General features: G+C 34.8%; 2 protein-coding genes across 2 annotated transcripts; one reads left to right on the forward strand and one right to left on the reverse strand.

Annotated features, from left to right (window-relative positions):
• The first annotated feature begins 5,117 nt into the window (after positions 1–5,117).
• Positions 5,118–9,107, forward strand: LOC133039324 (uncharacterized). Its single transcript, XM_061118191.1, has 5 exons — positions 5,118–5,984; positions 6,245–7,159; positions 7,488–8,005; positions 8,097–8,201; positions 8,810–9,107. Exons 1-5 carry the CDS (start codon positions 5,118–5,120, stop codon positions 9,105–9,107), a joined length of 2,703 nt encoding a protein of 900 aa, XP_060974174.1.
• Positions 9,108–9,782: 675 nt separating this feature from the next.
• Positions 9,783–10,886, reverse strand: LOC115695355 (uncharacterized). Its single transcript, XM_061118192.1, has one exon. It carries the CDS (start codon positions 10,884–10,886, stop codon positions 9,783–9,785), a length of 1,104 nt encoding a protein of 367 aa, XP_060974175.1.
• Between the last annotated feature and the right edge of the window lie 9,236 nt (positions 10,887–20,122).

Consider the following 20,122-nt stretch of genomic DNA (forward strand, 5'->3'; position numbering starts at 1 on the left):
TTATAAGGTCTTATTGTATTTAGACGTGTGAGAGCAACACGTAGGTCTACGCCACGTAGACATAAATAGGCATGTGAGCGTAACATGCAGGTCTGTGTCACACAGGCATATATGAATGGCATTACTGTTTATGTAGTATGATAAGCAGGATATTGATATTATATACTATCTTGCTGGGCTTGGCTCACGGGTGCTCTACTGTGCAAGAAAGGGTAAAGTTGTGTTTGATCAGCCATGAGTGTAGGAGTTAGACGAGGAATGTACATGTTCAGGCCACACTAGACCAAGCGGGTTGGGTTCTACCAGTGATGTATTTTGTACTTTGTTTTGCCGCTTAGGTCAGCTAGAAGAAACGCACTTGTAATAATATTTTGTAAAGTACTTTCGGGATCCCGACACATGTATCTTTTATTTTGTAAAGTGAAAAAGTATTACAAGTTTATTTTCATTCTGGTTGTCATTAAAGTTTAATTTCTGCGCTAATTTAATTAGTAATCACGATTAGAGGATTAGGGTTTCATAAGTATATTGGGTAGCGTGCCTAACTATTTAGGGCGTTACAGATGTGTAGCATGGAAATTACATGCAATGTGAACAAAACATGCCTCTTTCCAAATGGTCCTCCTTAAACCAAAGTGAGGTCAGATTTAAACATGACAAAACAGAGTGAATGAACTGCAAACTTTATTTCTGATAAGAAAAATAACTAAATACATAAATATCTTAAACAAACATAAAGCAAAGAAAATACAAACTCCCACTAAATCATGATATCCTCAAGCAATACTACATCCATATGAGCAGTGTGCCCATGAGAGACCTTGGGTGGTAATCCTTTTATGAGCGGATCCGGTATCTTGGAGTTTTTCCCAATGTGCTCTATGGATATCTGTCCACTCTGCACTCTTTCTTTCACAACTAGGAACTTTATGTCAATATGCTTTGACTTGGATGAGCTCCTATTGTTATTAGAATATAGCACTGCTGATATATTATTACAAATTATCTTTAGTGGTCTTTCTACATTCTCTAAAATACGCAGCCTAGTGACAAAGTTTCTTAGCCATATTCCATGATTTGATGTCTCATAACGTGCTATGAATTCTGCTGCGATAGTGGAAGAAGCTATAAGTGTTTGACACTTTTCAAGGATATAGCTCCTCCAGCTAACAGGAAAATGTAGTCTGATGTAGACTTTATGCTATCTTGGCATCCAGCGAAATCAGAATCAGAATACCCTACGACCTTCAAATGATCTGACTTCCTATATGTGAGCATGTAATCTTTTGTTCTCTGAAGATACCACATAACCCTCTTGGCTGCTATCCAATGGTCCATACCAGGATTGCTTAAATATCTGCCTAACATCCCAACAATTTACGTAATATTTGGATGCGTACATACCTGAACATACATTAGACTCCCAACAGCTGATGCATAGGGAATCATTTTCATTTCCTAAATTTCAAGGCTACTTTTAGGGCATTGACTAAGACTGAATGTGTCTCCTTTAGCAATAGGGGTATCACCTGGTCTACAATCTTGCACGCCAAACCTTTTGAGTACTTTATCGATATAGATCTTTTGTGATAATCCAAGAATATTCCAAGAACGATCTCGATGTATCTGAATTCCTAAAACAAAAGAGGCATCACCCAGATCTTTCATCTCAAATTGCTTAGATAAAAATCTCTTGGTTTCGTGCAATAAGCCTATATCATTAGTGGCAAGCAATATGTCATCGACATATAGAACCAAAAATATGTATTTACTCCCACTAAACTTGTGATATACACAATCATCAATAATATTCATCGCAAAACCAAATGAGATAATTACTTGATGAAACTTGTGATACCATTGACGAGAAGCTTGCTTGAGTCCATAGATGGATTTTTTTAATTTGCAAACCATATTCTTTGGGTCACCAACCACAAAGTTTTCTAGTTTCTCCATATAAATTATCTCATCAATGTAGCCATTGAGAAACGTTGCTTTAACATCCATCTAATGTAACTCAAGATCAAAGTGAGCAACAAGTGCCAATATTATCCTAAAAGAGTCTTTCGATGAAACCGGAGAGAAAGTCTCTGTATAATCAATGCCTTGTTTTTGAGTATAGCCTTTTGCTACAAGACGTGCCTTAAATCTCACCACATTACCATATTCATCCATCTTGGTTTTAAATTTCCATTTACAACCAATTGGTTTTACACCTTCTGGTAATGGGACAACTTCCCAAACCTTATTATCTTGCATAGACTTACTCTCTTCATTCATGGCATTATTCCACTTTTGAGAGTTAGAACTTTTCATGGCCTAATGCAAGTTGATTGGATCATCTTCCATCATTCCAATTTCATCCTCATGTTCTTGAAGAAATACAAAATAGTCATCTAAAATAGCATTTCTTCTCTCTCTTGTGGACCTCCTTAATGGCTCTTGTTCTTGAGGGTGTTGAATTTGTTCTTCTGGAACAATAATCTCATCTTGATTTGGGAGTTGTTCAACATTGTCTTATTGAGGTTCCAGATTCATTTCTTGATCAATGAAAGGTGTGGAAGCTTGAGCATTGTCTAAAATGATAGTAGGAACTGAGTTTAAATTCAATTCCTCCTCAAAAGCAATGTCTCTAACCTTATTTCTCCCCCCAAATTCAACATCCTCAAAAAATGTTGCAGTTCCCGTCTCAAAAATATTTCTGAGAGTGGGATCATAATACTTATAGCCCCTTGATCGCTTAGAATAACTAATAAAGTAGTTGTTAACTATTTTGGAGTCCAATTTATTTTCATGTGGCCTATAAAGCCTTGCCTCAGCTGGGCATCCCCAAATGTGAAAATACTTTAGACTAGGCTTTCGACATGTCCAAAGCTCATAAGGTGTCATTGCAACTGCTTTAGTTGGTACTCTAATCAGAATGTAAGCTTCTGTCTTCAATGCTTCTCCCCAGAGGGACTTAGGTAAGGTAGAATGAGCGATCATGCTCCTTACCGTATCCTTAAGAGTCCTATTTTGTCTCTCAGCAACACCATTCATGCTAGGTGATCCTGGCATGGTGTACTGTGGGACAATACCACATTCCTCTAAGAATTTAGCAAATGGTCCTGGACGTTGTTCACTTGAGCCATCATATCTACCGTAGTACTCACCACCACGATCAGATTTGACGTTCTTAATCTTTTTGTTGAGTTGATTCTCAACTTCAACTTTGTAAGCTTTGGACACGTTCACATACTGAGATTTTTCATGAATGAGATATAGGTACCCATAACGTGAGTAATCGTCTATGATTGATATAAAATATTATCGACCATTCCAAGATGTCGCAGGGAATGGCCCACAAATATCTGTGTGAATCAATTCTAAGACTTCTGAAGCTCTATTGGCACCTAATATCTGTGTGACAAAGTTTCTCAGCCATATTCCCTCCGCTTGACTAGATCAAACTGAATTGTGATGTTCGAGTGGGTTTGGAGCACATGTGTATCGCTGTTGTCGCTAGAGATCACTAGGGTTTGGTGTGTTGGGTGGTTACGTTAAGACTTGACTTCACAGGCGCTTTGTGTGGAGAGGTGGCTACTTATTGTTTGGCTTTGAAGGCGGCAGCTGAGAAGGGGTGCAAATTTGTTATTCTAAGGTGGTGATTAACTCTCTCAACGGGGTGGATTCTAGATGGGAGATTAAAAATTACTCGAGTCATTGTTTAAGCATTTCTTATGTTTTTGTGGGTTGTGCTTTTTCTAATATTAATCGGTCTTGTAACTTTAAGGCCCATAATGTGGCAAAATGAGCTTTTTCTCATAATTGGTATGGTTGGTTAGATATCAAGGCCATACCTTCGAACTTATTGTATAATGACCATGAAGTCTAACTTTGATTTATTTGTATAATGATTTTTTCAAAAAAAAAAATAAAAGGTAAAATAAACAAAACCTAATAGAAAAAGGATAATTATATAACTGTTAAAATTTTCTAACAAACTTTATAATTTAGAGACAAAATCAAAGGGAAATTTGACAATATATGCTTAAAAATAGCATATATTGTTTTAATATACTTGGTAAAAAAAATAAAAAAAATACCCTCCAATTAACTTTAATCCCAACATTACCCTCCCCATTTCAAACTTCCACTCTCCCTCTAACTCTCACTTCTCTCTCTCTCTCTCTCTCTCTCTCTCTCTCTCTCTCTCTCTCTCTCTCTCTCTCTCTCTCTCTCTCTCTCTCTCTCTCTCTCTCTCTCTCTCTCTCTCTCACGCAACCCAGACACCCCACTCACCCCACTCACCGGACCACCTCACGGACCACCCCCTCACTCACCGGACCACCAACGACACCCCACCAGGCGATACTCATGGACCACCCCCCTCACCACCCGACCCCAGACGTCCAGAGCAAATCGCAAAATTGCGAAACGAATCTCAGACGACATCGCGAACTCTTCGAAGAAGAAATTGTGAAACCCCAGACGACCAGCAGAGGACATCGCGACCACCGGAGACGAGATCGAGAAACCCCAATTCGCGACACCCCCAAACGAAACCCAGATCCAAAACAATAAAAAAAGGTATTTTTCTAAACTTTTTTGGTTTTTCATTACTTTTTAATTGTTTGTGCTTCATTGTAAAGTAATGTAGTTAGTTTATGTTCAATTTATTTGATTTCGTTTGAATTTCATTGTTTTGGTATATTTTCTAGTTTTTTTGCAAAATTTGCGACGTATCGCGACTATGTTCACGATATAACGCGACATCGTCTAGAAAAATTGGGGATTTTATGATAACCGTGTTTTTCACGACGTGTTAGCGCTATACTAGCGACATATTTCGCGATATATTGCATTTAGTACGTAGGTTTCATGATTTTTATCGACTTGCATGTGTGTTTGGCGACATGTTTGCGATGATAAGCGACATGATTAGCGATATATAACAGTTGTACATAGGACTAGTTTTTCATCCTCCTTTTTGTGTTTAGCGATGAATTAGCGATATATTAGCGACATATTTGGCGATATGATCAACAATAACTTAGGATTATGTTTCACGATGTATAGCGACATATTGCGACATGTTTCATGACATAATTCTAACAAATTTGTTGACAATTTTGCAGATGGCTCCTGAACTTAAACTTCCAATTTCCTTGCATTTCACAGGACGTCTTACCTATCGGGGTACAGATAGGTTCAGATATATCAAGGCCAAGTTTACTGAGATGGATTTGGTTGACACAGTAAAGGCTAGTCCTTTCGGACACTTTTGGGAAGCTGGAGAGTTGACTTTCTCCGGCGCGTTGGTCCACAACCTCCTCTTACGAAAAATGAAAGTGGACACAGAAAAGGAGGATGAGGTTTGGTTTCATGTAGGGAGAAATGACATGAGATTCGGACGGATAGAGTTTGGACTCATTACTGGCTTACCTATGGGTAGTGCCCCTACAGACGAGGAAATACACGCCAAGTCCAACGACCATCTAGTTCGGACTTATTTTGAAGGGAAGAGTTCTGTTCAGTTGGACTCCCTTATGCTCCAACTTGAGAGGTGCGAAGATAAAGATGATGCCTACAAGCTTGGACTGATCGCTTTCATTGAAGGTGTATTAGTATCAAAGGAGGGCAATGTCCAAGTTTGGCCTGAGATGTTGAAGTTTGTTAACGATCTCGAATTCTTCTTTAAGTATCCGTGGGGCGAGCGCGCTTTTCGTAAGCTGATGGAGACATTAGGAAAGAATATGCAACATTACAAGGATAATGTTGACAAGAAGAAGGGGAAGAAGATTGCTCCGGAGGCAAAGTACACTGTTAGTGGCTATGTACCTGCCTTTCAGTACTGGGCATACGAAGCAATTGAGAAGTTGGGGAAGAAGTATGCCCACTGCAACGGGACCAAGTTCCCCAGAATGTTGAGCTGGAAAACACCGGAGGGCCAGCGGAAACAAGATGTCAAGGCAACCGACATTGCACTGTTGTTCAACAGTCAGGTATGTTTCTTTACTGTTCTGTATTTTTTTTCCTAAAGAGATATGTTTGAATTTATTGAAAATCAACATTCGCGACATTGTTCTCGATATGTTCGTGACATTATGTGATGTCGCGAAAGAACTTCCTGTCTTGTTTGTCGCGATATATGTCGCGACATGTTATCGACATGTCGCGACAATATGCTGCTTTTTGCGATTATCATAATTTTCGACTTCTTTTCACAGTTTTTAATTATTCTGTGTTTTCTTTTTTGTTTCAGTTGGTGGTGAAGAAGTGCTTGTTTCCCCGGCCCAGTGAAGAGGCATACTTCAAGAGTATTAATGAGGGTAAAGTCCCTCTTTGCTTTGAGATGGATGTGGAACAAACGGTGGACGTTGATGGTACACAGGAGTCTGTGTTTGAAACTCAAGCGAAGACCATCAACGAGGCCGTGACAAAGGCAAATTTAGTTCCACCACCACCGGAACCTGAAGTACACGAGCCATCTACTTCATCAGGTCCTTCTGTTCCAACCAGTACAACCGTGGACACTGACCTTGCAAAGAGGTTGGATAGCATTGAGGCCCGGCTGGAGAAGCTTGAGTCCCAGCAGGAAGCCGTCATGTTGGCACAGACGGGGTTAGTAAATAGCCATCTCAGTATGAGGCGGTCCTTCACGGAGAGTCAGAAAGATCTGAAGGAGACTCTACTGGCTAAGATGGAAAAGTTGATGGCAACGGTAAAAGGAGCGCCCACACCTGGAGAGCCCACACCTGCACCTCAAAATGAGGAACAAATGGAGAGTGATAACGAAGATGTCTTCCCAGAAGATTGGGAAGCAGATGATAACGAGGCACCGTCAACTCCATTGGAAGCAATTATCACGGCCATTGGTGATACACAATCACAGGACGAAGTCCTACTTCTACCTGGACCCCCAAAAAATGTGCCATTTGTGAGGAAGAGGAAGCCGCCAAAGTACTTGAATGACTACACTGCGGAAAAGAAAAAGAGGCGAGTTCTTCCAGAGAACGTAGACCCGGAAAGACCAGCAGACCGTAGATTGCTTCGTACATTCAAGAGGTGGTTGATTAGAGACATTCCCAATGCCCGACCTAGGAATGTGCACACCGGTGTTGGCGATGTCAAGTTCTTCACAACATTGTTTCTAAAAGGGGAGTGGCTTCACGATGATGTAAGTATTTAATAATTAATTAGTATTTTTGATGTTTTCTGCAATATATATTTTATTGTCGATGTATTAGCGACAATGTCGCGACATTTTCGCGACATTGTTGCTGATACAGAAGTTTTTTCTTTCTGTTTTATTTGTCGACATGTCGCGATATTATCGCGACATTCTCGCGACATGGTGACATTTTTTAGTCTGTTCTGTTTAACGACATATCGTGACATTGTCACGACAGTGTCGCGACACTAGTCAAATTCTTCTCATGACATTGTTCGCGATGTTTCGCGACTTTATTTATGACTTTGATTAATCTTCTCTTATTTTTATGCAGCACATAGATGCCATATCAAACTTGATGAGGAGGAGACGCCTTCATTTTCCAGAGTTGTACCCTCAGCCAGGTGTGATTTTGGACACAACACTTCCACAATTCCTCATAGGCATTTGGGGCTGCGAGACTGGTGACAGAAGTACGTTTGAATGGCCAGATGCAGTGAACCAGTACTATCTGGGTATGGAGAGCCGTTACATGCCATGTTGGAAGGATCAGAACTTCATATACTTCGTCCTGTACTTCGCTCATCAAAAACATTGGGTTGCTGTTGAGGTAGATATTGATATGTGGCAGATTCGGGTGTACGATAATGATTTAGCATGCACCACCGACGCACAGTTTGATGCCAACATGCTACCTTGGACTCAGCTGTTTCCACATCTGCTGAGGTCAACTGGCTATTACGATAAAGTGAACAACAACATTCTGAATGTGGACTTAGGGGACAGTAGCCAACTGGCATCAATGCATGCTAAACGCATGCCAAGTGAGGTGGTTCCCCAAAGTAAAACAAGGTAATTGTTAATATAGTATATTATTATTTCCTTTGCCATTACTCTTTAAATGCAATTCAATCTCTAAATGTGTTTGTTGTTAATTTTTCAGTGGTGATTGCGGGGTGTATGCCCTTGAGTACATCGAACACCTAATGTTGAATCGGTCCTTGGACAACATTACAGATGATAACATGAGAATGTTCAGAGATCGGTGGTGTGTAGACTTGTTTTATCAAAACTTAACGTGGTAAAATAGGTACAAGGGTTGTAATTTTTTTGTATTTTAAGAACTCCATTACAATTGTACAAACATAGTTGCATAGTTGTTTTTAAATCTGTACAGTTTTTATATATCGAAAAGTATTCAATTTTGAAAATTTTTACTTACATGTCGCTACAACATCGTTAACATGTCGTTTAATGTCAAAAAAATGTAGTTTCTGAGTGTTTGGTTTCATGTCGCTAAAGCATCGCGAATATGTCGATAAATGTCGATAGAAAAATCATGTTTTGACTCTTCAGTTGATGTCGTTAACATATCGCAAATATGTCGCTAAATATCGATACAAAAGATGTTTCCACATTAAATGGTAATTAATGTGTGACATTTATTATCCCGCCTAACCAACTACTTCACTATGTCGATAACATGTCGCCCGGTGTCGCGACATGTCGCGAAAATTGCCCAGATTACTTTGTGCATGACAAACATGTGTACAATTGTGTGGTTCAATTTTTACATTTATTATCCCACCTTCCCAACTACTAGTTTTGTCTATAAAAGCAATTTTCTATCTCATAAGTTACATATTTTCTCATAAGTTACAAGATAATTCTCTTAGCAATGTCTACTAGAAGGAACAAGGGCAAATACCCGATTCTTACTCCTGAAGAGATCAAGCAGGAGCCTGATTGTGGGGAAATTACGCCTCAAATGCAAAAAGTGCTTGACGACATGAAACGTTTTGAAGATGAACGACTTATGAACGAGTGGAGGTTACTACAACTTGAAAAAAAATTTAACAAAACAGGTGTATGGCTGGCTCCACCACCAGGGTTCCCTGAAGGCTGCCGTCGCTGCAAGTTAGGTTATTTTAATGGTAAACATGTGAAGCCTTGATCTCTATGCAAATATTGCAAGGCTCATCGACATGGCAAAGAATTTTAATTGTTGTAACTTTTGTAATTGGTAACCATCGCTAAATGTCGCTAATGTAATCGTTAAACGTCGCAAGATGTCGACTTTTCACTAAATGAACTAAAGTTCCATTAATGTCGCAAAATGTCGCAAAAGTAATCGTGAAACGTCGTGAATTTTAAATTTTTCCCAGAATTAATAAAAGTTCTTCATATATCGCAACATGTCGCTAGTGTAGTCGTGGAAAGTCGCAATTTTTTAATTTTTCCAGAATTAATAAAAGTTCTTTTTATATCGCAACATGTCGCTAGTGTAGTCGTGGAAAGTCGCAATTTTTTAATTTTTCCAGAATTAATAAAAGTTCTTCCTATATCGCAACATGTCGCTAGTGTAGTCGTGGAAAGTCGCAATTTTACGACTTTGTCCAGAATAAATTAAATTTCCAAACATATCGTGAAAATATCTCTACATATCGCAAAGTGTCGTGAAATACACAATTATATACAAAAATCTTAGATACCTCGTTAAACAACCACATACACAGAAAATAATGTCAAAAAAATGTCGATAAAACATAGTCATACATAAAAAACTACAAGTAACATGTCATAAACCATAATAATAATAATGCATGCAATTTAAAAACGAAAATGATGCTCAAACCCTGGCCTTGCAAGTAGCTTTGTTGTGTCCCAATGCGCCACAGTTTGAACATTTGCGTGGTTCCTTGACTTTTTGACTGTTCGATGGAAATCGGTTAGTCCGTAGTCTTCCTGCATTGCTCTTTCTTGGACGACCTACAGGTTTCTTCTCCACTGGTACACCGATTCTCATGTTCTGCATGTGTTCTGGAAGCACCCATTCATCCTCCTCGCCCACAAGATTAATTGTTGCATCGTAAGTATTCTTCCACGTCTCCTTTGTGTAATAGGGGGATGACAGAGCGTAGACACTGACATTCTGAGTAAGCGCTGCGGCACATGCATGGGGACAAGGAATTTTCAACAATTGGAACATGCTGCAAGTGCATGTTCTCTCAACTAAGTTCACATCTCCGCCTTTTTCAAAGTCAGAACCGTCAGCACCTCTTCCAACATTAAACAATTGTGCACCGTTACGTAGGACACTTCTACGTCTACCATCCTCGTGTTGCTTTATCAAATCCTCCTCAAAATGAGTTTCCAAAGGGGTAACACACTTACTTGCCTTTTCGAGACGGTTAGCAAACAAATTTTGTAATGTGAACCTTATGAACTCAACTAGAGTAGTTATTGGATATGCCCGGAATTCTTCAGTCACGTTGTTAAGGCTTTCTGCAGCGTTGTTTGTCATGATGTTGTACCTGTCTCCTAGACAATAAGGACGAGCCCATTTTTCTAATCCTATATTGTCAACATAAGCAGCGATGGGAGGATCCATCTGTCGAAGCACCTGCAAATGTCTATCACATTCCCTCTTCGACCATGCGTAAGCGGCCAGCCATATTTGCGTGTTACATACATCAGTCTTGAACTTGTGGGTGACATTCATAGAAATATGTTTGTAGCATGCACAGTGGCATGCTTCGGGGAAAATAACCTCGACAGCATGTTCAATGCTTTGATGCCTATTCGATACAAACACTAAGTTTTCAACCTCCCCAATCGCTTCCTTTAACTTCTGCAAGAAATACTTCCAAGAGTCATGATTCTCGCTGTCAACAATTGGAAAGGCAATCGGAAACAGTTGGTTATTTGCATCGTACGCTACAGCAACTAGCATTGTGCCATCAAACCTTGTCTTCAAGAACGTGCCGTCGATACTAATCACAGGACGACAAAACTTAAATCCCCTCCTACAAGCAGCCAGTGACCAGAAACATTACTTGAACCTGTTATCCTGTGTGATAATGTCTGTAATAGTACCTGGATTCTTCTGTTCCAGCACGTAAAAGTAACCAGGTAACTGACTATAAGCTGCTGGCGTACCCCTCGAATACATAAGTCCCTTCTCTCGGCACCTCCAAGCCTTCTCATAGCTCATCTTGATCCCATACTCCTGAAACATATCCCTTTGTATGTCTTTAGCTTTGTACTTAGTTCCATCTGATTTGAACTTGTTCTTAATGAGGTGGCCAACAACCCACGGTGCTGCTTGACGGTTATCAGCATGTCTAGAATCCAGGCTACATGTGTGTTCGTTGTGGAATACAGTAACCTCAAACATGTCACAACGTGCCCTCTTCCTCCCCCTCACTCTCCATTTGCAATCTGAACCCCTGCAAGTTGCATAAAAAATATCGGTCCCAGACTTCTTCACCATGAACTCAAAATTCATTTTCAATGCAAACCTTCCAACCACATTTTTCAATTCAGTCTTATTTGTATACAGCTTGCCAACATATATTTCCCCTGAATGTGTACGAGTAAGAGAAGTTGTATAAACATTATTTTCCTCTATGTCTTCCCTTGTCCACACAATAGGTTTGAATTTTGTACAAACTTCAAAATCAGATGGTACAGTACTACGAGGAGGACCTGGGCGGCTGCTACTGGTGCCTAGTGTTTCGTGATTTTCACTCTGAGGGGTTCTTCTTTCTTGGTCTTTCCTTTGCTCCCTTGGACGTGGTGGAGATGGTGGAGGTAGTTCTAACCTTAAAGAAGGTACCTCTATAGGTTCATGAACTTCCAACTCCGCATCACCATCCTCGTTCAAATCTACTATAGGATCATTGTTGTAAAATGCACCATCAAACTCATTGAACTGGTCAAATCCATTGTCAACCCTATTATCCTCGTCTATATTAGTAGGGGCCTGCTCATTCATCCCTACGGCTGGATCTGTTTCTGGGACAAAACTCCCAACAACACTTCTTGGGAGGACAATTGGCGGACTAGGCCCCAAAAGCGCATGCCTTTTAACCTTAGTCACAAACAGTGGCAGCAAGTTCTCCACACTCATTTTTGCCTTCATTCTTAAGAACAATCTTACTTGACTATCTTTCACTAAAACTTCTGGCGGTATCATATTGCCTTTCATGTACATATAACACACCTCTATTTTCAGTTCATACACAATAGGGTCTATATCCAACTCTTCATACAAAATATCATTCATCTTTTCTAAAGTAGTGTCAACCTCAAACATTAACATCTTACTTTTTGGATTATTGAATATCCAGTTGAATGTTGGGTTTTATGCCCTAAATAAAACTCATTTCAATATAATCAGATTTACTTATTAATATAGATCAGAAATAACATTTAATGTTGCATGGTTCACATGATTTATTTCATGATTATATGTACATAATGTATGAATTCATCTGAAACCCTTTTCACATACTTGATCCTGTTTATTGTGCCGTCAACACATTGGAAAGTAAACATGACTATGTGAATAAAGTTTCCTAGATTTATCAGACACAGGGTTTTACTGATATGATAATCTACAACAAGAGCTTACTTGTATTTGGAGAAATACTATGTTCTTTCCAGAACATTAGTTAAAGTAAAGCTCAGGTTAGATGCATGGAGTATGCATCGGAAGGGATCGATATTGAACTTTGACTTAGATTTATTAAACTTACCGTAATATCTATTCAAGTCAATATCGCCTAGTTGATCCTAGATCAAATGATCTTAATCCTGTTATGATTAGGCTCAATCTTGAAAGGCTATTCGTGTTCTTTGATTTGTTAGTTAAGCCTACTTTTAGGTCAGGGTGATACGTACATTTTGGGAACACGGTAGTGCAATTGAGTGGGAGCGCTAGCATAAACATGGAATCTATAGCTTCTATCTGGCGAATAGTAAGCAAAGGATGATCTCCTTCGAGCTTGACCAAACGAAAATAAATGGTGGAGATCTCATTTCACATAAGCTGAAATATCATTTATACGGGGTCAAGTGTTTTAAGGATAAAATACATAGTAGGGTGTTACGGTAATTTAATCCCTTTACTGTGTAGATCATTCATATAGAGGATCATTGATCAAATTAGGATTATAACAATGGATAACTAATGATGTGTCTATATGGTGGAACATATAGAGCATTCTATATACTGAGAGTGCAATTCTAAGTTCTATGCGTGGATTCAACGAAGAATTAATAAGTTAGTGAATTTTAGTGCTAAATTCTTGATCTACTTATTGGAAGCTCGGTTATATAGACCCATGGTCCCCCCACTAGTTGAGATAATATTGCTTGTAAGACTCATGTAATTGGTTTTGATTAATCAATTATAATTCTCAAATTAGACTATGTCTATTTGTGAAATTTTCACTAAGTAAGGGCGAAATTGTAAAGAAAGAGTTATAGGGGCATATTTGTTAATTATGATACTTTGTATGGTTCAATTAATAAATATGATAAATGACAATATTATTTAATAATTATTTATAGTTATTAAATAGTTAGAATTGGCATTTAAATGGTTGAATTAGAAAATTGGCGTTTTTGAGAAAATCAGATGCAGAAAAGATAAAATTACAAAATTGCAAAAAGTGAGGCCCAAATCCACTTGTATAGGGCCAGCCACTTTTGTAGGAAATTTAAATTGATTTTTTCATTATTTTAATGCCATATAATTCAAACCTAACCCTAGTGGAATGCTATAAATAGATAGTGAAGGCTTCAGAAAAATAAGACTTTTCTTCTGACACTTTCTGAATCAGAAAAACTGAGCCTTCTCTCTCCCTATCTTTAGCTACCACTTCTTCTTTCTTCTTCCTTTGAATTTCGAAATCCTTAGTGATTAGAGTAGTGCCCACACACATAAAGTGATACCTCAATCATAGTGAGGAAGATCGTGAAGAAAGATCATCAGCAAGAAGGAGTTTCAGCATCAAAGATTCAGAGAAAGAGATCCAGGTTCAGATATTGATAATGCTCTGCTACAGAAAGGAATCAAGGGCTAGATATCTGAACGGAAGGAGTCATTATATTCCTCTGCACCCAATGTAAGGTTTCTTAAACTTTATATGTGTTTAATTTATCGTTTTAGAAAGTTCTTATTTAGGATGTTAATAAACATACTTGTGAGTAGATCTAAGATCCTGGTAAAATAATTTCCAACAACTGGTATCAGAGCCATTGTAATTGATTTACTTGCAAGAAATTTGGACTTTAAAACGATTGTTTGTATGTTCTTTGGATGGTATCATGTTGTATTGAGTGTTATTTGATGATTGATTGATGTTTGTGAAATTTTCGTGAAAAATAATTGCGATTTTATCTCTGGAATTATTTTTATTGGATAGTATGAAAAAAATTAAGCAAGTTAGCCTTTTACAGAACTTAATTTGGATTTTATTTGAATTAGTTATGATTTTTTGAAGATTTGAAAAAATCGGGGCTGTGCTGATATTTTCCTGCGATCGCAAATCTGTCCGTACAGTTTCGATTTTTTGTGTTTTTCTTCGATTTTTCATGCTTTTTCATGGAACTAACTTCCGATTTTTGGTATAGTTTTGTATTTATACTATCACTATTCCTAATTCAATTCTAATTATCATTTTGAATTAATTTAATATTTTTTAAATTTAATTCAAGATATTAGTGTAATTTGAATTTGAATAGAATTAGTATCTATCTTCTTGCTTAAAAATCTATCTTATTTTTAAATTTGATTATATCTTATTTTTTTTAAATTTAAGGTAAGATTTTATAAGATATTTATAAAATCTTTTAAGATATTTTTAAGATATCTTATCTTTTAAGATATTTTTAATTATATCTTATCTTTTAAGATATTTTTTTTAAAATTAAATCTTTTTAGATATTTTGACCTTATTTAAATTTAAAATAAGATATTTATAATTTAAATAGATGTAAGATATTTTGCTAACTTTTAAATTTTGTTATTTTATTTATTTAAATTAAATTTAAAATCTGAAAAGATATTTCATTTATCTTTTCTAATTTTTATTTTTAAAATAACATTTAATTTTTAAAAGTAGTTAGCAAATTTTGAAATGATATTTAGGTTGGTTGAAACCTAATTTTTCAAAAAGTAGGTTTAATTTTAAATATTTTTTTTTTAAAATTTCGAAATTTAAATTTTATTTCCGAAATTAAAATTTTTTTTAAAATTTTATTTTATTTTTCGAATATTAAAATATTTTTTAATTATTTATTTTTCGAAATTATTTATTTAAAATTAAATAAATCTTACTTCCAACTATCCAGCTAACCTTGTTGCAGGAGTATGTGTTTTAACTTGTTTGTAAGTTTTAAAAACCTATTATTACTTGATTGCAAATAGCCATAGTTACCTTTTGCCAGATCTAATGATCTGATGGCTCCCTTGGTCAAGATAATAATTTGTAACAGGTATATTTAAAATCTTCTTTCATCTGTGTATGACCTAGCAACATGATAGGACCCATCCAAAGTGTGCCTGTGTGAGCCTATGTGTTTAATTTGATTATAGATGCATATAGGTTGCTGTTGCTAAAATAAATTATCATAGTTCTTGATAGAATTTATTTAAGCCCATTTAGTTTTTGGGCTTATTCAATTAATAACAGTTGTTCTTATTAAGGTTAAATTCCTCTCTTTTGGGCCTTGTGTGAGAGTTGGGAGCCATAGAAGTGGGTACGACATACTGAACCCGACTCCTCACACAAACCACCCCAATTGTGAAGGCCCATTTGCCTGATTTGAATGACTGTACTAGGTTAATTACACTAGTTTAACCTAATAAAATTGATTAGCAACATAATTAATTTCATTTTTTTTTAAATTAATTTAAGAAAATTATAGTTTAAAGAATTCTTTATTCTAAGCTAAACTATATGTATTTTCTTGTATTTAATTAAATATAGAATTATAACCATCTAGATTCTTTCTGGAACTTAATTTAAATTTTTCATTAAATATTCTTATTTAAGTTGATATTTAGTTATCTACAACTAACCAACTTAAATCTGAATATTCTTTGAATTTCAAATTTCAAAATTAAGTTGAGGAATTTTAGGCATTGGTTATTAAGATTCTTTAGATATTTTTTAAGTTAATATCTTTTCAAATATTAACTTAAAATGGAATATTTTCAAATTAAGTGGTTACAACTTAATTTTTGATATTTAATTAAATTTAAATTTGAAAATATTTAAGTTCTAGATTTTTTCTAATACAACTTAAATTAGATATTTTTTCAAATTTTGTGGAAAAGATACTTAGTCAAATAAGATATTTTCTAGATAGTTATTTCTAGACTACTTATTATTTCTAATATTAAATAGGAAAATATTATAAATTGTGAAATTAATTATTTAAATAATTAATTTTGGTACAATTTATTGTAAGTATATTTTTCCTAGTATTAAACTAGAGATTAATAATTAAGCCTTCTCTACACTTAATTATTTATTTCTTGAATTTAATACATTTAATTAATTTGAAAATTGAATATCTAAGTTGATTTTTATCATCATACTTAAATATTTCTTTTTCATGACATTTAATTAAATAGAAAATTATTTTTAGCTGAAATTTATTTTTTCAACTAAATTTAAATAATTTTCAAAATATATTTTTTCTTTATTTTATTAATCAATTTTTGAAATTGCATTTCTTAAATGCTAGAATTTCGAATTTTATCTTGAAAAATAGATTAAGTTGTAAATTACTTATTTATTTTAATTAATTCTTGGATCAACTTAAATCAATGATTTTTTCATTTATTGATTAATTTAAAATAAATTGAATTAAAGTATATTATTAGAAATTGAATTAATTAGTCAAAGGAAAATCTAGATAGATGATATTTTTGCTTGAAGTATTTTTCTAGTGTATTTAATTAAATAGTTTATTAATGTTTAAGTTGATTTTCATCATCATACTTAAATATTTGAAATTTTTCTTATATATTTAATTAAATAGGAAAATTATATTTTTTGTTGTAAATTAATTTTATTAATTAATTTTGGGCCAACATTAAATTAGAATAATTTTTTCAGGATTAATTTTTTATTTTAACATGCATTTTTCGAAAATTGTATTCTTAAATACTTTAATTTTTCGAAATGCAATATATATTTATAGAAAATTAAATTTGAGTTGTAAATTAATTTATATTAATTTTGTAACAACTTAAATTGAATATTTTCTAAATATTTATTGGAAATTATTACTAAGATGGAAATAATTCATGTTATTTTCATATCCATCTAAGTAAAATTTATAAATATTAAATTAAAATTTATATTTAGAATTTTTCATTCTAAATTGGAAATTTTAAATAAATATACATTTAAAATAAATAAATTAAATAAAGAGAATCAAAGAAAATAGAACTCACTTTAAATAATGAGCTTGATTATTATTAAGATATTCGATCTCCATTGTTGGTCTTACAAAAGTTAAATGTTTTCAATATAACCTCGAGACGCTAGACTTCGTCCCCCTATGGATGGTTATTCGTTGAACGCATTTAACACCGTAAGATTTCATTTGATAAGTGTTTTGTAAGTTTTCGTCTCTATTAGACTCTCCCCTACGGTGACTACTTAGAGATAAACTTATGAAACATGAAACAATGGTAGAAGCTCATAAAATGAGAATAACCTTGACTCTCGCCTACCGGGACAACGTTGGATTCTTATTTTGATCGAATAAAAGGTTGCTAGAATGGTTTCTATTTTAGATGAGCTGACAACTCTATTCAATAAATGATGCTTTGACTCTCGCCTACGGGACCTTTGTATCAGTTTGTTGAAAACCTTGGAAATTATTTAGGATTGTATGTTTTAGTATTTTCACTAGTCATTCCTACTTGCTATATGTTTATAATTTCTGAATTGTGTATGAATTTATATTGAACCATGTTAATTTCTGTTATTAAGTTGTAGTTTAATTTCGAATCTTCATTGTTGGTCTAACATGTTTGTTTTTCTAATGAGATAAATCCCTAGTGGATTTTCACCATTAGACATACATAATAGTGTTAGATCTCGAAAGATAAATATTGTATATGCGACATCTAGCTGTTCATCAATTGATGACACCTAAGACTAGTATTTTTACGATATGAAACAAGAAGATTACATAAATAAGATTACTTTGTCTTTCGCTAATCGAAGCATCGTTGGATTCTTATTTATAAACGAAATTATCCTAATTCCTCTTAGCTTATTCATTTCGAATTAGCTCAATAACATATCATTGGATGAATGGTCTATAAATCATTTCATGTCATTCTATATTTTCTCTTAAGAAATTAAATGACGCATATGATTATAATCCCGAAATTCTATTCCCAAATGATATAAATCATCAATATTAGAAATCTCTTACTTGTATGGGCAAATCTGACTTAGAGTTTGTATTAGTAGTGGTGGTCCAAGATAGAATTACTCATAATATTTGGTATAAATTTAAGTCTTTGACTTTAATTTTCGAATCCAAACAGAAATTTTCTTATATTTCTAATTCCAGATACAATACAGTTACACTTTCTCAAGTGTTTAGTATCCATCTTTTATTAATGGATTCAAACTGTATGGAATATGAGTTAGGTATTCTGTGACCAGGATCCACTTGCACTATTCTAGGAACTCTTTGATGTAACTAAACCTATGTCATCAATAGACACTACCATTTTTTTTAATCTATGGCATTTGTATCTTGTTCATAGTGGATTTGACAAGATCAATCTCTGCAAAGAGTTAATATGGCTATATCCACTGAAAGTAGTTCATCTCATTCGCAGATGGATGTACATTCAGGGGTGGATATGAGTTTTTCGTTGTATTCTTAAAACGATAACTCTAGATTATACCTTTTAGCAAAGAAATTTGAAATGTTTGAAAAATTTCATTAATTTCTAGAAATGGTTAAAACCATTAAGGTAAGTGGTTAAAGATCTTGCGAACTGATAGGGGTGGAGAAATAGTTAGTAGATATGCAGTTCAAAGATCATTAAATTGATTTTTGAATTATATCCAAACTTACCTCCCCAGAAATTTCGAGTTGCATATTGATGATTAGTTACTAGTCGTTGCCTAAATCCTTCTATGGTAATACAATTTCAGAATGATGTAATGGTTGGGTACTTAATGTAAATCATTACTAGATTCATGGATGACCTAATCAAAATCTTAAGAAAAGCTAGAACTGTTAACCATGGTTTGTTAGCTATTCTAAGTGATTAGGGGTGGACCATCCCATTGTCAATAGATAAGAAAATGTTTGTTCAAACAAATACTACTTTTCTAAGAAAATGACTAAGTCTGAAAAACAAGTAGCAAATAAAGGAGATATTTAATTCTTGATTCCAAAAGTGTTCTATCATCTTATATAACATATGATGATCCCACTGCCTCTGTTGTCTTGTCACAACCGAAGAGATAAATACCATTTAGTTTTCTTAGACATAATTCACGGTGTCTTGTCGTAGTGGGAGAGTTTCTAGGAACTCACCTTCTTATGACTTGGGAGACACTAGTGATTAAAATCCATTGTGAGTTTAAACAAGTAATGGATTGTCAAGATAAGAAACTAAGAAGAAAGCCAATAGAACTATGGTTTAATCCATTCACATGGAATAACCTAAAGTTTTCTATTACAAGGACATAAAAGGAAATTTTCGTTTATAAGTCTATTCTATGGACTTAACAAACTTCCTGATCCTTTGAGTTTATCTAAACCTATGGCTTGTGGTATACCTGGTAATTACTTACTCTAATGCAAGCAACTTACTTTAGTAAGATGCTGAAGCATTTTCTTTTTAATGGCAATCTATAGAAGCTTCACAACTTCTTAGGTATAGATTTTATTTATCTAAGGAAAAGTCTTAACTATTCCAGAAAAGATAAAGCCATGAAAGAATTTCTCATATCAAAAGTGAGAGGTCTTAGATATGCTTTTGTATGCCTTAGACCAGACACCTGCTGTTGAGTGGGAGTAATGAGTAGGTATCAGATTAATCCAGGAGAAGAACATTGGAAGACAATCAAGTAATCCTAAGATTAAGAAAATGAACTATATGTTAGTCTATAAGGGTGTGTTTAA

The sequence above is a fragment of the Cannabis sativa genome, chromosome 6 (assembly GCF_029168945.1).
Source record: "Cannabis sativa cultivar Pink pepper isolate KNU-18-1 chromosome 6, ASM2916894v1, whole genome shotgun sequence".
NCBI lineage: Eukaryota > Viridiplantae > Streptophyta > Magnoliopsida > Rosales > Cannabaceae > Cannabis > Cannabis sativa.